This window comes from Parasteatoda tepidariorum, chromosome 9 (genome assembly GCF_043381705.1).
Source record: "Parasteatoda tepidariorum isolate YZ-2023 chromosome 9, CAS_Ptep_4.0, whole genome shotgun sequence".
NCBI lineage: Eukaryota > Metazoa > Arthropoda > Arachnida > Araneae > Theridiidae > Parasteatoda > Parasteatoda tepidariorum.
This window is the reverse complement of record NC_092212.1, coordinates 85,726,657-85,744,383: the sequence shown is the minus strand read 5'-3', so window position 1 is coordinate 85,744,383 and position 17,727 is coordinate 85,726,657. Positions and strand designations below refer to the sequence as shown.

Below are 17,727 nucleotides of genomic sequence, written 5' to 3'. Positions count from 1 at the left end.
GCAAACGATAATATACTCTGTTCGGTTGCAAGCGATAATGTTCAGTTCAGTTGCAAACGATAATATACATAATTTTAAGGTGCTCTTAGCAAATAAAGTGACTAACAAGGAAAATATTTTATTTTATTTTGAAGGTTAAATTGTTTTTTAGATTTATAAGTCATTTTTGTCGATTTCATAAAATGACATTTATGAATCGTTTTTAAATTAAAAATGAATGCAAACGATAGGTGATGAATCTTCGCTGAAGACATGAATTCCTTAAAAAGGTGTACATTTCGGAAAACGATACTCAAAATGGCTACTCAGAAACAGTTTTAAAAAGAAAGGGGATTCATCATGATTCATGCTGTGACGTGTGGCGTCGTTCTGTGTATTTTGTGTGTGAATTTTAGTGGTGCGTCCAGGAACTGGATGATGCGTCCGATGCCGTCGCACGATCTCCCAGTATTGGATTTAATTGAACCCAAAGACAAACGATACGATCCGAAGCCGGAGGATCTCAATCCTAAGCCGCTCAGGGATCGGATAGGTCGGGATTTCGACAAGGAGTATATGAGCGAGAGCAGACCCCTAGAGAGTATTCTGCATCCGAACGGGACAGTCGAATTCAGCTTCAAGCGTACCAAGAGGGGTAAACTCATACCCTCCTCTAAGATGCCCAAAGAAATCCGACATCTCCGACTGCACGCGATGAAGTTGCCGGATGGGAGTCGATTTCGCATGAAAGTCGGAAAGAAGATGCGACGCAAATTCAAGCAGATGCTGTGGGCCTACACTTACTGTCCGGTGGCCTACAGGTGGAAGGATCTCGGCATGAGGTTCTGGCCCCGCTGGATCAAGGAGGGATCGTGCTTGACCCTAGGATCCTGCTCCTTCCCCAGTGGCATGTCCTGTAAGCCCCACCGGTTCGTCAGAAAGACAGTATTCAGGTGGCACTGTCAAGACTGGGTGAAGAAAAGACACTGTAAGTGGATACCGGTTAACATACCCATCATCTCGGAGTGCAGTTGCAGTTGTTGAGTGTCGTGTGAAGGATTCGACAGCTAGAATCAAAACCAAATGTTCCATCATGGGATGCCAAAAACGGTGAGTCTTTCCTATTTCTTCCTACCCTTTTTTTTTTTTTACAAAAAAAAACAAGGCTACTACAGTTGTTGGGCAAATTATTAGACGCACTACGAAGATTCTATGTAAAATCTTAATTATCAGGTGATACTCTATACAGCATTATTGTTTTCACTCGACTGTTTGCACTTGTTTACGTTCCTGTATCCATGGGTTAAATGAGACGATACATAATATAAATATAGACTATTTATTATATCAGGTATTATATTAGTATATTCTAATAATTAGACCCAATGATGACAGTGTTTTAAATATCGCGTGGTCTTGCACGAGTTATTTAAAACACTGTGTGGCAATACTTTTATATTTAAACATGCATGCAATGGGTTTTTATTCGGGAGATTTTTCACGTACTTCCCTATTTGTATTGATTTTCAACGTACTGCATGACAATGACGTTCAACGTACTGCAATCTTAGAGTGCATTTAATAATTTGGCCAAGGACTATATTAAATCCTAAATTGAATGGTGTAGTGGAACGAATCAGCGGATTTTGTGGGATTCATATTATTGTGAATATATATAACAAAATGTCCCCTTCCGTATAAAATCGTCTTGTTTTCCAATCATGTCATTTTTCACGAATGAAACCAATCATGGTTTGATAGTCATTACCTCGTTCCATTTCAGTGGGAAACTCTCCCTTGTTTCGATAGATAGAAATACATCGGTTTCACTTGTCTCTGTTCTCACCCTCATTTCATTAACAAAAATGGTTTCATTAATAACAAACTTTTCAAACAAGTCTTTTATAACAAATAAAACTTATTTATGAAAAATAGGATTGTGATTTCCCCTCGGATTAGTAATACTGGGGATCTATCCTGGCTGAAATGTGGGCTATTTAACGGTGTCTCTCAAAATCGTTTCGCATAAGTTTCATTTCATAAAAATATCTTTTTTTTCATAAAAAATTTTCTACGACAAAACGAGTTCGAAACTAGAAAATAAAACCTTTCCGCAGTTTTTCTATAACAAATTTATTTTAATAAATATGTCTATAACAAATCTATTTTATACTTTGAATAACAAACCACTATTTTATGCATTAAAAAAGTTCCTAAGGTCCTGTTTTGCCGACTCAAGTAGGATGAACGTCTTTAAGACGTCTATTTATTATGATTCTAACGTCTATTCATATATCGGCTCTTATTGAACACTAAACATACCAACACTTAATCTATACCTATTTCTAACATAACCGGTTAAATGACCCGACTTTATGTTTCTTGACTGAATGTATGAAATATTGTTTTTTTAAGAAGGAAATAAACTAAAGAAAACTTTAGTATAATTAAACAAAATTGTATACTCTCAATCTTTATGTATTAAAAACACAAAGAATAAGAATTTTTTAATTCATTGCTCGACGCTTTTTTGACATGTACAGGGTGTTTCCATTGTGCATTTTCAGCAAACATATTTCTTCTAATTGTTATTATGTCTATAATTCTTATAATTATGAGAATGACGCTCTGGCAACTCTATTCCAGCTGTTCTCCACACTTTTGATATTACGAGGGTTGCTATTTATATTTCTCGCCTAATAATGAAAAAATAAATATGTAGGATCGAAATTGGTTTTATTGTTTTTCAAAATATTCTCCATGATGAACTTTTGCATGCGTTTGAACCAACTTTCAAAGCACTTTTTCCAGTTCGATTGAGGTAACTCCAAAACATGCGTTTTGAATGCATCAACCGCTTTTTCGGGGGTCGAAAATCGTTGTCCACGTAATTTATTTTTGATGTGTGGGAATAAGAGGACGTCATTGGGTGCCAAATCAGGACTGTAAGGCGGATGACCCATCAGTTCGATCTTTCGCTCCGTCAGAAATGCCTTTATTTGAGTCGATGTGTGAGAGCTCGCATTGTCATGATGAAGAATGATTCGCCTGTTCTTCTGCTTTTTTCGAATTTCTCCGATGACTTCTGGCAAACAAATGGTCGTGTACCATTCAGAATTGACCGTCCTGCGTTGCTCTAACGCCACTGTTGCCACATGACCGTTAATGCCGAAGAAACAGGCAATCATTTGTTTCGATGTGCTTCTTCCTCGAACAACTTTTGTTGGTTTTGCCTCGTCTTGGAAGACCCATACAGTTGATTGCTGTTTTGTTTCCGGCTCATATGCATAGATCCATGATTCGTCACCTGTGTAGATGTTATACACAGCCTTTGATGTACCTTGAACGTATTTTTCCAACATTTCCTTGCACCAATCGACACGAGCCTTTTTTTGAGCGTTTGTCAGATTATGCGGGATCCAACGCGAACAAATTTTTTTTACGCTCAAATGTTCATGCAATATTTTATTGATGCTAGTCATACTAATGTCCAAAGACGCCTCTATCTCACGGTATGTCACATGACGATCTTGCTTTATCAGTTCACGCACAGCATCGATCTTTTCTGGCACAACAACGGATTTTGGACGACCTGCACGGGATTCGTCCTGGATCGAACATCGACCACGATTAAATTCGTTATACCAATTTTTTACAGTGCTGTAGGATGGCGCTTTATCGCTGAATAAAGAATTAAGTTCATCGAAGCACTCTTGTCTTGACAATCCACGTCGAAAGTTATGAAAAATAATGGCACGAAAATGTTCACGATTCAATTCCATTTTTTGAAAGAGAAGAACTTTTCAATTTACCGTCAACAACACAAATGAAGCTATAATGGTAAATCGTATGCTGAATTTATGCTTAAAAATATCAAACTTTCGATCAAAATCGTCTGCGGTCGCCTAGCAACACTTACTGTTGCCAAGGCCAGAAATATAAATAGCAACCCTCGTATATGAAAACACGAAAACAGCAACATAATTCTCAGAACTTGATTGTTTCGACATTTTTCGGGGTAAAAACTAACCTAGGTAGTTAAAAATGATGTGAAGCTATCAAAATTAAACTTTCTGACATGGAAATGCCAATCTAAAACGTTGGGTACTTTCTTGTAATTTGAATTCACAGTTATTCTGATTGAACTCACAACAGTCTTTGCAGAAATGTGCAACTCATCGAATGGAATATGTTGAACACGCATGACATCGTCATTTCTTTTCCGATAACCTTTCATAAATTGTTCTCCCGGTCAAATGACCGGTCGCGGTAGGTATACGGAGAGTATTGTTCGAAACAAGCAAAATAAAAATAATAGTAGAATATTAACTGTTAGAAAAAGTCATGAAGTTAAATGTGCAAAAACGGTAGGATGATAAGCGCATTTTCGATGCAAAAGTTTTTAAACGGTCATTTGACCCATAATGGTATGTTTGGTGTTAAAAATAGCCGGACTTGATTGTTTTTTCTTTCTGATATTTTATTTTTCAAAATCAACATTTATTTCATTTATGACTCCTAAGTAAACTAATAATATCAGAAAAATATGCTATTTTGTTATTGTTTACGTCAGTGTTTCCCAAAGTGTGGTACGCGTACCCCCAGGGGTACGGGAACAGTTTAGCGGGGGTACGCGTTCTAATGCGAAATATTTTGCAACAAACGAAAATTTCAAAAAAATGCATTCAAAAACATGAAAATTTACGATTACGTATTTTTCTATTAGCTATTTTTTGCAGAGATAACAGTTAATAATTAGTGGTGTCAACAGCCAGTTGTGATTTTCAATTTTTGAGCAATTTTTTTATAGTAAAAAATGCATTCCTTTTTTTATTAGGGGTACATAGCGTTACGAAAAATTTAGAAAGGGTACACAAAAGTCATAAGTTTGGGAAACACTGGTTTACGTGCACTTAAGAGTCCCTGGCCAAATGATGACTCTAAGATTCTATGTAACAGCTTAATCATACAGCGTTTATTGTTTTTACTTCACTGTTTGCATTTGTTTACGCTCCTGTATCCATTAGGGTTAACAGTGTCATGCATTACGTTAAAAATAAATACAAATAGGAAGTCTATAAAAATATCTCCTGTATAAAAACGCATGTCTAAGCGCCTACAAACTCGTGCAAAAACATATCATTATTAAAACACTACAGTGCGCCTAATCATTTGATCTAATTATTATAATATATTACCTGATATAATAAATATTACAGATTTGCGCAATATGCCGCCTCATTTATGTAATATACCGTCTAATTTTTATAATCGTTGAAATTATATAATATATCGTCTCATTTAATACATTGATAGAGGAACGTAAACAAGAGCAAACAGTCACATAAAAACAATAAAGCTGTATCGCCTGAGTAATTAAGATTTCACGTAGAATCTTAGAGCGAGTCTCATCATTTAGCCAGAGAGTGTATGTGAACCTCCATAACTCCCTCCAAATAATGAAATCCTCCTTTTTCCACTGGTTTAAATCGGAAAATAGAATTTGCCCGTAATGATACTCATTACATATACAATGAATAAAAAAGAACGAATGAAAAATAAATAAACGAGGTATTGAACAACCTTGATCGTTAGACAAAAAAATTTCAATACGCGCAATACTGAACAAACAATTACCTAGGGTTAAATATGCAGTGAAACCCCGCTATAGTGAACATGGTTTATAGTGAATGAAATGTGCCATTGCTATACACCTATAATATTATTTTTTGTCGATAGATTGAAGCAAAAGAAGATGGGAAATTATGAATTTTTTTTCTGTCTTCTACTGATTTTTCTTCTCCTTATTTTTGGGTCATTTTGAAATGTCTACATAAAATACACATACCGAATTTTAAAACCATTTACTGAGTGAAATGTTTTCTTGTTTGCCTCTCGACATATTGTTTTTTACATTTTATGGGGTATTTATTTAAATAATGCTTCATAAAAGAGAGCAGTTCGGATACTCCCGGCTATAGTGAAGCGAAATGGCGTTCCATTGAATGTTCCACTGTTTTTATAATGTAACCTAAATGAGAAGCAAGATTCGATTTATTTATTTTCATCAAGTCTTAGGACGTTTCATAGTTATTACCCATTAAAAGGTAGTCCAAAACAACAAAAAAAGAAGGAAGAAAAAAAAAGATTTCTTATATGTTAACTATAGCTTTTCAGTTGTAGTGAATAGCTTAATTGGAAAAAATCTTTCTGTTGAGTCCTTCTTTCTAAATCGTGTCAACCCTCCTCCGGAAACACAAATAAAAGAACATTGATAGTTTCTGGAATTTCGGAAGAATGTTCATTCACACGAAAGCTTTTTCTAAAAAGATGTTAATTGGAAGAGAATTCAAAAAATGCGGAAATTTCATTCATTTATGTTGCTGAAGACAAACAGGGTTGACAATTCATATCAATAAATCGCCCTCGAACACAAATAAATATTCTCATGTATGTTCTTTCAACGAAAAACATAATCTCTACCCGTTCCTTGAAATCATATAATTTGTTTCGAATTGAAATTTTGTAAACCTTCTTTTCACAACCATCGTAAAAAAAACAATTGAAAAAAAAAAACACAACTTTGCTAACATAACTTTGGATACGGTTATGCAGCACGGTATTCAAGTAATTTTGATAATTTAATGCAAATAAAAGGATAATGCTACACAGCAATATTGTTTTGACGCTGCTGAAACCGGTTTGTATACTTTATGCTCGTGTATCACTTAGTTAACAGTGTAATGCAATACGTTAAAAAAATAATGTATTAATGCAAATAGGAAGTCTATACAAAAATCTCCCGAATCACACATGTGTTTAACTATTACCTATAAACTCGTACAAAACATGTCATTATTAAAAAACGTCCTATAATTTATTCTAATTAATATCATATACTCATATAATGCCTGATATAATAAATATTCTAATTTATTTTATCTTCGAATTTATATGATATATCGTCTAATTTACCCAATTAATACACGAACGCAAACAACAGTCGTGTAAAAACAATAATGCTGTATAGTATTACATGATAATTAAGATTTTACATGTAGTCTTAGAGTGCGTCTCATAATATGGCCACGGGAACTGTATTTGCACCTTAAAAGGATTCTTGGCACCAAAAATATGGCTTTTGGATCTCTCATGTCAGTTTGTCATTTTTTCGTATCTTTTTTTATTTTGATAATAGTGCGGATATTTTATGGAATGATTCAATAAATACTATTTAATAACAAGTATATAAAGTAAATAATGAGAGTTTCTGGTTTTTCTGTTAAAATATTTATATGAAATTTTCACATTTTCAAAAGCCTTGTGAGATGGTGATGAAAAAGTCTGAAATCTACCTTGTTCCTTACCAATTTTTTTGATGAAAAAAAAAAAAGACGCAAAATATCAACCTATTTTTTAAAATTTCATTCATAGATAGAAGGAAGTCAAACAAAACATGATGCACAAGTTCTAAGTCGAAATTTTAATTTTTTTATGTGTAAAAAACCATTTTATTGACCATCCGTTTACTATCCAGATTTATCTCGAGACAATGAAGTCTTTGTATAGGTTACACATCTTCATCAACTGCATTACTTTCTCTCCAGAACGCCATTTTTTTTGCTCTTTTTTTATGTAAAATCAACAACCATCGTATGTATACAATAGCACAAAACACGTCCCACACATAGCAAAACTCCCAAACAAATATTGGGTAAATTTCCAATCGCAGCAGATTATTATTTGTTTTCGCTTCCGGCCGAGTAAAAAGGTGATAAAACAAAAGATATTGACGAATTCTGATATGTCCGACTTATCTCGGGATCAAAAATATTTGCAATATACCCTATAGTTAACGCGGGATAATGAGGGAAGAGAGGGTAAGCACTGTTCTATGCTTCTTTTGTCCGTCTTTTCAACTACTTTCTTTTCATATTTAAACCTTTGAGATCAAGCAACCAAAGATCTTCAATATAAATATAATCTAATCTTCACCTTTTTCCTGAAAGCCTTTCGAAACAATATTTCATTCATAAAATATCAATTTTCATAAAGAAACTGAAATATTCATTTTTTTTTTAACACGATCTGGGCTTTGTTAACACGATAATTTTGTTGTTTTTGTTAACACGAACGCGAAGCAATCTCTCGTTTAAATGGTGCATTTTTTTTTTTTTTAAAAATTAGAAACCATCTCACTTCTTGTTAGAAACAGTCGATGACGTCATAGCTAAAAACCAATTACGAAACAGATCTGCATAAAATGAAAACAGAGATTCAGCATTAAATTTTGAAATGCTGCGACAAAACAATGCAGAGGATACTAAATTTTTGGAATGATATCGAAATAGTTATACAGTCTCTGGCCAAATTATTAGATGGACTATAAGGTTTTATGTAAACTGATACTATACAGCTGTATTGTTTTGTCGCGGCTAAAACCGGTTTGCACTAGTTTACGTTAGTGCATCAATGGGTTAACATTGTAATGCAATGCGTTAAAAATAAATACAAGTAGGAAATAATATACTATTACATATATATAATACCTGATATAATAAATATTCTATATTTATATAAATAATATATCGTCTAATTTATATTATATATATATATATATATATATTGCAGAAATTGTTATTTTATTATTCTGATGTTTATACTTGCCATAAATTTTTATTTGGCATAATTTTTACATAAATTTTGTTATTGCGGAGATATTTTTGATGTACAAAGCGCGAAATGAAAAACGGAACATCCTGAATAACTTTTGGTCCAATGATCGGATCTTTACTAACCGGGACTAGTTCCTAATAGTTCGAGTACCTGACCTTAAATGTACTCATTAATTCGTGTTGAGGAATTTTCGGTTAAGAAATCAGACCCCCCCCCCAAAAAAAAAAACGTTTTTTATATGAATAAACCTTTTTCTTCAAAAAATTTTTGAGCGAATTTTAGACAGAATTATAAAATTCGTTTATCTAATCCAAAGCTAATTCTTTTTACTCATCAGTTTTTATTATTCAGTTCAATAATGATAAAAAAATGTTTGAATTGTAAAGGATATAATTTTTTACATCATTTTTAAGGATGTCATTTATTATGACAAATTACAACATTCGAACATAATTTGACGAAGATTCTCGAGAAATGAAATAAAAATTTTAAATAAATCTGATAACGAAGAAATTTATTTGACAGATAACGCTCAAATTTTGTATTTTGCCATTTTAAATTACATTCATTAAAATGAAGGAAATTTTTTTTTTATACTTTACGATTCAAAACTTTTTCGGCCATTAGTAATACAAATATTGAAAAATAATTAATGATTCAAAATAATTTTTTTAATGGAAATATCATTAGCTAAGCGAATTTTGTATAATGGCTCTTCTCCCAAATTTTTCTGTTTACTGAAAAAGCTGTGGAGGTCTAAATACTCAAAAAGTTAAATTAATTTGGAGGAGTCCAAATTTTCGAACGTTGACCCAACTGTATTTTTGAGATGGCTGCTACTTCCTTATTTTGAAGGTCCGAAATTCAAAACCGTCGAAAAAAGGGTTGCGCTGATTGATTAGAATATTTGATGTCAAACCATTTTGAGTTTTAGCGCTTGAAATGTTTGATTAATAAATCAAAAGTTTTCGAGGAGTACCGTTTATTATTTTACGCACTGGATTACGTTCAGAATAGTGTTTTGATACAAATTGGATTCGTTACATAGCGGAGGAGAAACTGACGCATTGGATACTTTTTTTCATGCAATGTTTCACCTCTCGCCCCTTGCTGTCAGGCTAACCATGAGAGGTTCTCGTGGTCTTCCTCTCCACGTAGCGCAAATGCGGATGAGTTCCATCGAAAAGTCCTCCACGAAGGCAAAATTTCTCCCAATACTTGGTCCAAGAATCTTGTCTTCTGGATTGTGTTCAAAATTCCAAGGCTACGGAGTTCAATGACAGTTATTAAAAAAAAGAGAAGAAAAAAAAGTGTTTCACCTGAACAATGTCCAATAGTTCGTGGGTTCGATCTCCGCCGGCCGAAGATTCTCCAAATGGTGACTGATGCACTTTCAATCTGTCGAGTCGCAAAGTTCTCCTTGTTCCCATAACAAATCAATACCTCTGCGATCCAGGAATTCTCTTGTCTTCTGGATAGGGTTCAAAACGACAAGAGTTGAACATGAGTGGTCGTAAAACCCACCTGGGTCACCTGTTCAACGACGAATATATATATATATATATATATTATCAAGAAATAATATTAGGGTTGTTTAAAGACATGATGTTGTATCCAAAGTTCATTTCCGTACTTTCAATTCATTTTAGAGTGTTTAAACCGCCTTTTATATTCCATGTCTTCAAATAAATGCGTCATCTTAAGTAAATAAGAGGATAATCATGATGAGAATACCTTTATTTACTTTCCTGACTCTCCTATTCAGGAAGGAGTTTCCTCATGCACACCATTCTCCTCCAGAATTCAACGCTATTCAACAAACTCATCCAATTCTAACAAAAATTTTGAATTATTTTTTTTTAATTTTTTTATCCGTATAAAAACTCCGGTCGTTTTTGTTTTTTTTTGAAGAAATTTGAAGAAAAAAAAAAAAAACAATTAGTTGCTAAAAATCGAATCAATTTATTCTATGGAGTCCTGCTTTGCTGGGACATTTTTCAAGTAAAAATGGCTTTTGTTTTACTACCCACAGTCAAATGATGAGAGGCACTCTTTTAAGATTCTATGTAAAATATGAATTAACAGATGATACAGTTTTATTCTTTTCACGCTGATCAAACCTTGTTTACGTTCGTCTATCAATGAGTTAAATGAGACGATATATCATATAAATTCGACAATTGGATACACGAGACAATGTATTGTATAATTAGAGACTATTTATTACATCAGATGAGTATATTATTTGACCCGATTATGAGAGGTATTGTAGTGTTTTAAGGAATGACATGTCTCTGTATAAGTTTATAGGCAATACTTTTTATTTAAACATGCATAGAATGGGTTTTTATTCGAGAGATTCGTATACTTATTATTTGTATTTATTTATAACGTATTGCATCACACTATTAACCCATTGATTAGACGAGCGTTACCAAATGCAAAACAATAAAGCTGTATAGAGTATCATTAAGATTTTACATAGAATCTTAGAGTGAAGTCTCATCATTTTTCCAGGAACTGTATAGTCTATAAGATTTTAAACAAACAAAAAAAGCCAATTAGATTATTCGAGATTTTGAAGATTTTAGGGTAAGTAGAATTAAAACTATTTTTTAAAAAAAAAGAAAGAAATCGGGTCTTTAATGCCGCGCCTTTATTTAAAGAAAAGAATTATTTTTGTGCTTACGAAATACCAAAGGTATTGTGTGACTTTATTCCTATTTTGAAATAAAGAAATTGTATTTAAAATATCCATTCCAGAATATTATGAAGCCATTCAACAACACAGTTTTAGGTACTTCATTTTTAAGAATTAGGTCTGGCTGAAATTTGTGTAACTACGGTATCCACCGCTCTTACTTGTCGAAGACTATCAAAAAATGTCCGGAAAGGGTTATAATCTGTTTCATGGATTCTTTTAATCCCACCTTTTCTCAAAAATGATTCGCCAGTTTTTGATAGCGTTGAACTCCTAACGTGTCTCTTACTTGTTAGTATTGACAAGGATTCTTAAAATATAGACTCGCCCCCTTCTCAGCTTTAAAAGAAATTTCATTGTATATCTCTCGTCAATATTTATATTTTTAAAACATTTCAATAGAAATGTTCCAAATGGCAACCTCTCTCTCAATTTTTTATTTATAAACCAAAAATAGCGGTATAGATACATTTTTTTTTCAACAATTAATAAATAATTATTATTTAACGAGGAAAAATGCAAAATAAGAAAAACCCACTTAAAATAGCAGTGACTGTTGAAATAAATAGTAATTTCAGTGGGAAAAAAATTCTCGCTAAACTTATAATTCAAAATTCTTATGAGCTCATCAAATTGCAATTCTGTCATTGCAGTTGATCAACCCACACGGTTTTCTTTTATTGCAAGTTTAACAGCTCATAATTCTCGAACTAATAATCGAATGGAATTTTTTTATTTTTTATTCCATTGACCTCCTTGTCTATTTTTCTACACAACTTCGACCTTTAGATGCGCTACACATCTTACAGATTTTGTGCAGTAAGGCAATGTACAGCAAAAACAATTTTTGAAAAAATTCTCAAAAAAGCATTTAAAATTGCAATAATTTTTGAACATGCTGGAATTTATATAAATGATTAAAAAAAAAACTTTGCGATAAGTTTATAAACATATTTGTCCCGTTCTGCGCGTTCATTTTTTTAAACTTGCATTCTTTATTGTTGTGGCAGTATTTTTTCACACGGGTTTAATGGTCCTCGAATCGAATGTTCATTTTTTCTTTTTAATTCCTCTTTCTTCTAAGTCTTCTGACGACTTTTGAACATTGAGAACGTGGTGGCAATGACTACAATTGTTTCTAAAAACAGAGTCCAAAACGCAAAAATTAAAAATGAGAAGGTTTCCAATGTTAAATTAATTTAATTCCATTTTCTTTCTGATGGTCAAAAATTTGAAACTTGGAGGTTCCACAAAAGTACTTTTATGTCTCGGATTTTTGTCATCAATCAGTTGCCCACTTTAATGTGGTTTTCAATAATGTATTGATAATTCAGTGATCTAATGATTTACTCATCTACACAGTAATGTATGGACTCTGAAACTATTTATTATTAAATAATAGTTAAAGCATCTTAACGGCAACCTCATGTTCCAATTTTCTTCTTTTGTCACGAAAATGATTGCACTAAAAACCTTTTTTCAAATAAAGCAGTTACTAAACCTTTCATCCGAAAAGGATTAAAAAATATTTTTTAAAAAAGTAGTGGTCACTTAGGTCCATCATGACGTTTTAGCTGAGGTCACGCTAGCGATAGGATCCATAATTGCATATTGTCCATCATAATTTCAAGACAAGGTGTATTTTAGCTGAGCATAACAAGACTTTGCGAATGACATAGAGTTAAGATTATTTTCACCTTTAGACTAGCTTTTCTATGAAAGGATGTTTTCACGCTTGAAAGTCTAGAGAAGGTTGTTTTTCCGAGTTTTTGGATGAGGGTCGCAGATCTCGTTTTAAGGTGGCTTACCCGTGATTACAAACCTTTCGAGGCTTTTACATGAAAATGTTTTTTTCTGACCTTATTTTGCTATTGGGGATAGTTATTCGATAATGCTAATCATTTGAAGTACACACATAACTCATCAGACAGGTGAATCGAACAACTCCAGAATGTTTTCATGATACATGTTCTGTATTAATCGAATTGTACATTGAAACTTTTTTTATTTATTTATTCCATTTTGATAATTGGGAATCATTTGAAATATTCACTTTTCGGAAGAAAAGTGATTGTTTCGAACAATTCAGAATTTCAATAAAATCAAATAAATTTATTTAAATAATTATAATGAAAGCAATCATTCAAATAATTTTAAATTTTTATTCAATTTCTAAAACGATGTATATCAAATACAGTTTTAAATAAATGACTGTAGGTACCTAATCTTGGCGACTGCTTTTCTGAGTGGTCGCCAACACTAGCATGGGGTTCTTTTGTCATAGATTAGTATGGACTTTTAACAACTTTGATGATAACGCGATCGATTAACGTCGCGATGTCAACACGAACGATATTTATCCAATTTAACTAACCCGAATAAAATGTATCAACTCACACAATACTAATCGTATTCAATATGATTTTCCTTATGTATACAATTCGCCATAGTATCTCCTTCATATGTATTGATAATAGTGCGGTAATAGTTATTAATAACGACATTCGATGCGTAATGGCGATACTTCACTCTAGATCAACGGTTCCCAAACTTTTAGGCCATGGAATTCTACGTAAACAACATTCTCTCGGCTAAAACTTAATAAATAATTGTGAACGTTATAAGAATATATTCAATTAGAGCAGGGTTTCTTAACCTGTGGTTCATGGACCCCTAAGGGGTCCATGAGACATATTTTAGGGGTCTGCAGACTACTCCTAATTTTTAAAATGTTTGGAAGCCTACCCATTGCTTGTAAAGCGAGCTATGGCAGCTATAATTCCGTTTGCTACAGTGAATCTTTCCGAAACGGGATTTTCCACACTTGTGACAATAAAATCAAAACATCGAAATCGATTGAATGTTGAACATTATATTATGCGCGTTGCTTTGTCGAATGCCATCCCCCAATCCAATTTATTAATTAAGGAAAAGCAGCAGCAACCTTCACATTAAAAATTTAAATTTTAAAAATTTTGTGTACTATTAAAATAATAAAATTAAATGTTTTCTAATAATTGATGTTTTTTGCAATAATTTGTTTCACAGGGGGTGGTCCGCGACTTCTTAAAAAATTTTAAAAGGGGTCCATTATACCAAAAAGGTTAAGAAACACTGAATTAGAGGAACGTTTTATCATCTTAAATTATGTCCGACAGTTGCAGAACTAGATCTAGTATAGTTATTCTGGTGAAATTGAAAATTTTTAAAATAAGCCTAATGATGGTTCTTAAAAGAACTGCTATAAACGTTGAAAATCACGGAAATAAATTTCTTTATATCACTTATTTTGATTAGAAAAACGCGATAGGAAATACTAATGTATAATTCTAAATACTTATTTTTTTTCATATAAATGTTTATATTTTTTCATAATTTGTTCAATAGAGTGTTATTAGAAATATTATATTTTCCTTCAAAAAAATACCTATTTTATTGGTATCAATTAGTTTCATAAAGGAAACCGTAATATTCAATAAATTTTCAATTATAGGTTGGATCTAAATATAATCAGAACTCTGGTTATAAAAAGCACAAATTCACGGAACCCTGATGTTCCGCGGAACACCATTTGGGCTCTGGGTTGCCCGTGATCTGAGAAATCCTCTTCGCTTCATGGTTTCTATAACGGAGAAAAACTAAGTTCTTCACACGGTGCGTAGCGTTTTTAAAAAGTGCTTATTTTCGATTTTTAAAAAACCCTTTAAGGTACTTTTTTCATGAGGTGTTTTTAAAAAATGCTTCCCTTTTCGAAAATGAGATCTTTTTTCTTTGCCATGTCGATTTTCGTTGCCATGGTTTTCGTATTGTTCTATTAAACGTTTTCACAATTCATTCAACCACAATCCATTTCGGCGGTCCGTAACGTATGATAGCATCCATCATGCTTGATGAAATACTTGGGTTTCCGCGTTTGGTGAGATTCTTGCACTCTCGTGTGCAACTCTGCTGAATTTTGCAAAATATTCTCCATTTCAGGCTTCATTTTTCATCCTATGATATCGAAGAGAAAAATATATCTATCATTTTGTAATGGCCAAGACAATCAAGAAAAAGAGTTCTTTGTCAGAAACTAGTTATTTTTATCGTGGTCCTACAAAGTCTTTGAAAATTATTTTGCATTTTTTGTTAATGTATATAGCGCTTGAAAATATTTTTTGAGTGATTAAAAAGTACTTAAAAGGTGCTTATTTTTATTGAGTGATAAGGCTACGCACCCTGTTCCTTTTTATGAAATCTCATTATGATGTGCTTGTTTTTACTATGGTAAATAATATTTTAATTGCAAGCTTAGTGTAAGTCGATCGAAATAATGTTTTAACCCCACAAATAATTAATCGTATACTTTATTTTTTAGGTTGTCAGCTTATGCAGAACTTTGTGCAGTTCATCATTTCCCGCTAAGTGGCCATCACTTACAAGTAGTAGTAGTAGTTATGTAAGATGCGGTAGTATTTCAATGTCAGTCTGGCATTATTTAAAAACGGTGTCCTTTTGCTGTCCTCTTCAAGTACAATACAGAAAGCAACAACTCTCGGTGTGGGAGAAAAACAATATGCATTTTCAACACTATTTTCTTAGATTTTTATGTTATTTCAAAGATAAATGATTTGCTGTGATATTTGCATCCAACATTAAGTGATTATTTTTACATCATAAATTATTTATGTTACATTTTATTTTCTTTAAACACCATTTTGTAAATAATTTTTGTTTCACTCATTTTCATTTTATACAGATATTTATTTATTGCATAGATGTTTGTTTTTATTAATACAAAATTCACTTAAAAGTTGCTGTCGTGTGACTGTGAAAAAAAGTATATTTAATTTTACCCATCATTATTGAAAGTTTCATTTAGTTTACTAGGTGATCTATTGTGAACTGCAAAGACACCATTAGTATTTTTTTTATAGGTCTTTTTTTTTAACTCTAAAAAATATTTTTTTTCTCAGTTCAACCGCTTCTTTTCCAATTTTTTTAAGGAAAAAAAATGCAAAAAATCAACCTATTTTTTATTTAAGTAATAAATACAAGGAACTAAAATAAAACATAATACCCAAGTTTTAATTTGAAATGTTTTTTTATGTGGAAAAAACATGTAATTGACCACTATCCAGAGTTATCTCGGTCAAATGAAAAAAACATTAAAATATTAGTTTTTAAAGTAAGGAATCATACAAAGTGATACTTTCCAAACGCCTCTGATACGCTATTTTATGACTCTTTCCTATGCAAATTCTGCAAAAATCGTATATGCACGAACCACGAGTGCATTCCCACAATCCAACAGCGAATAATTTTATTTTTTTGCTTATGGCCGAGTCAAAACGTGACACATTCTGCTACGCCCGAGTTTTTCCGGGATAATAGATATTTGCAATGCATACATACCCGAGTTAACTCGGGACAGTAAGGGAAGCGGTTAATTTTTTTAAAAAAAATAAATTTTTTCCTGTAAATTCAAATAAAATTGAAAGATGTCATTTATAGATGAAAAAAAAAGGTGTATCTGCAGTTTTAACCTACTCATAAAAAATGACTTAAGTTTATACTTAAAAGAAGAAGAAAAAAAATTCTACTACAGCAATCAAAGATCGGGAATCATCAATTTGTATTCAGAGGTCGCCATACTGAGGAAGAACGTTGTCAATTCTCCATTCATTTTAAAGTGTAGAGAAAAGAGAGTTTAGACAAACCATGAAGTTTCAAAGGCTAAAAAGTAAAATATACAAATGAAAATAAATGATGAGAGGATAATTTGGAATAACGCAACAGACTTCTAATATTTTGTTTGCATTTTAATATTTTGAAGAACTTCATGAAGGTTTTCCTGAAGTTACTTTTTCTTTCTTTTAAAAGAAGGAGAAAGAGGCGACTCTTCCTCGTGCATCATCCTCTCACCATGTGATTTAAATCTCAAAGGTGTTGAGCCTAATCACTTCTTCCAGAGTTACCGATTTACGGAAAATGATTACAAAAACTTAGTAATATGAAATATCACTGATTTATTGAAAAAGACACTTTTTAAAGCATTTTGCAAAGAGCCAAAAATCTTCTTCATTTTCTAAATAACCTGGTAGTTTTCTGCAATGAGCCCTCTTACTTTTAGGTCAATTAGATAATTCTTCATCCATTTCTTAAATAACTTTATATAGTTTATGTTTGATTTTTTTTCTTCTCCTTATTTAAATGCTTATCAAATATTTTTGCTAGAGGTGCTAATCTGAACTAAAATTGATATTGTTCTTCCTTCATGTAGGACAGATCAACTAACTATATTTATGTATATCTTAGCATGGGTGAAATCTACTTCCTAGTTTAGATGACCTTTGAAACCTATAAAAAATCAAAGCTATTTAACAAAAATA

At 32.3% G+C, this 17,727-nt stretch overlaps 1 protein-coding gene across 1 annotated transcript; it reads left to right on the top strand.

The window, feature by feature from the left end:
* The first annotated feature begins 201 nt into the window (after positions 1-201).
* Positions 202-15,850, top strand: LOC107449556 (trunk). Its single transcript, XM_016065114.4, has 2 exons — positions 202-1,089; positions 15,714-15,850. The coding sequence occupies exon 1, from the start codon at positions 340-342 to the stop codon at positions 1,021-1,023; it is 684 nt and encodes a 227-aa protein (XP_015920600.1). The 5' UTR covers positions 202-339; the 3' UTR covers positions 1,024-1,089; positions 15,714-15,850.
* The last annotated feature ends 1,877 nt before the right edge of the window (positions 15,851-17,727 follow it).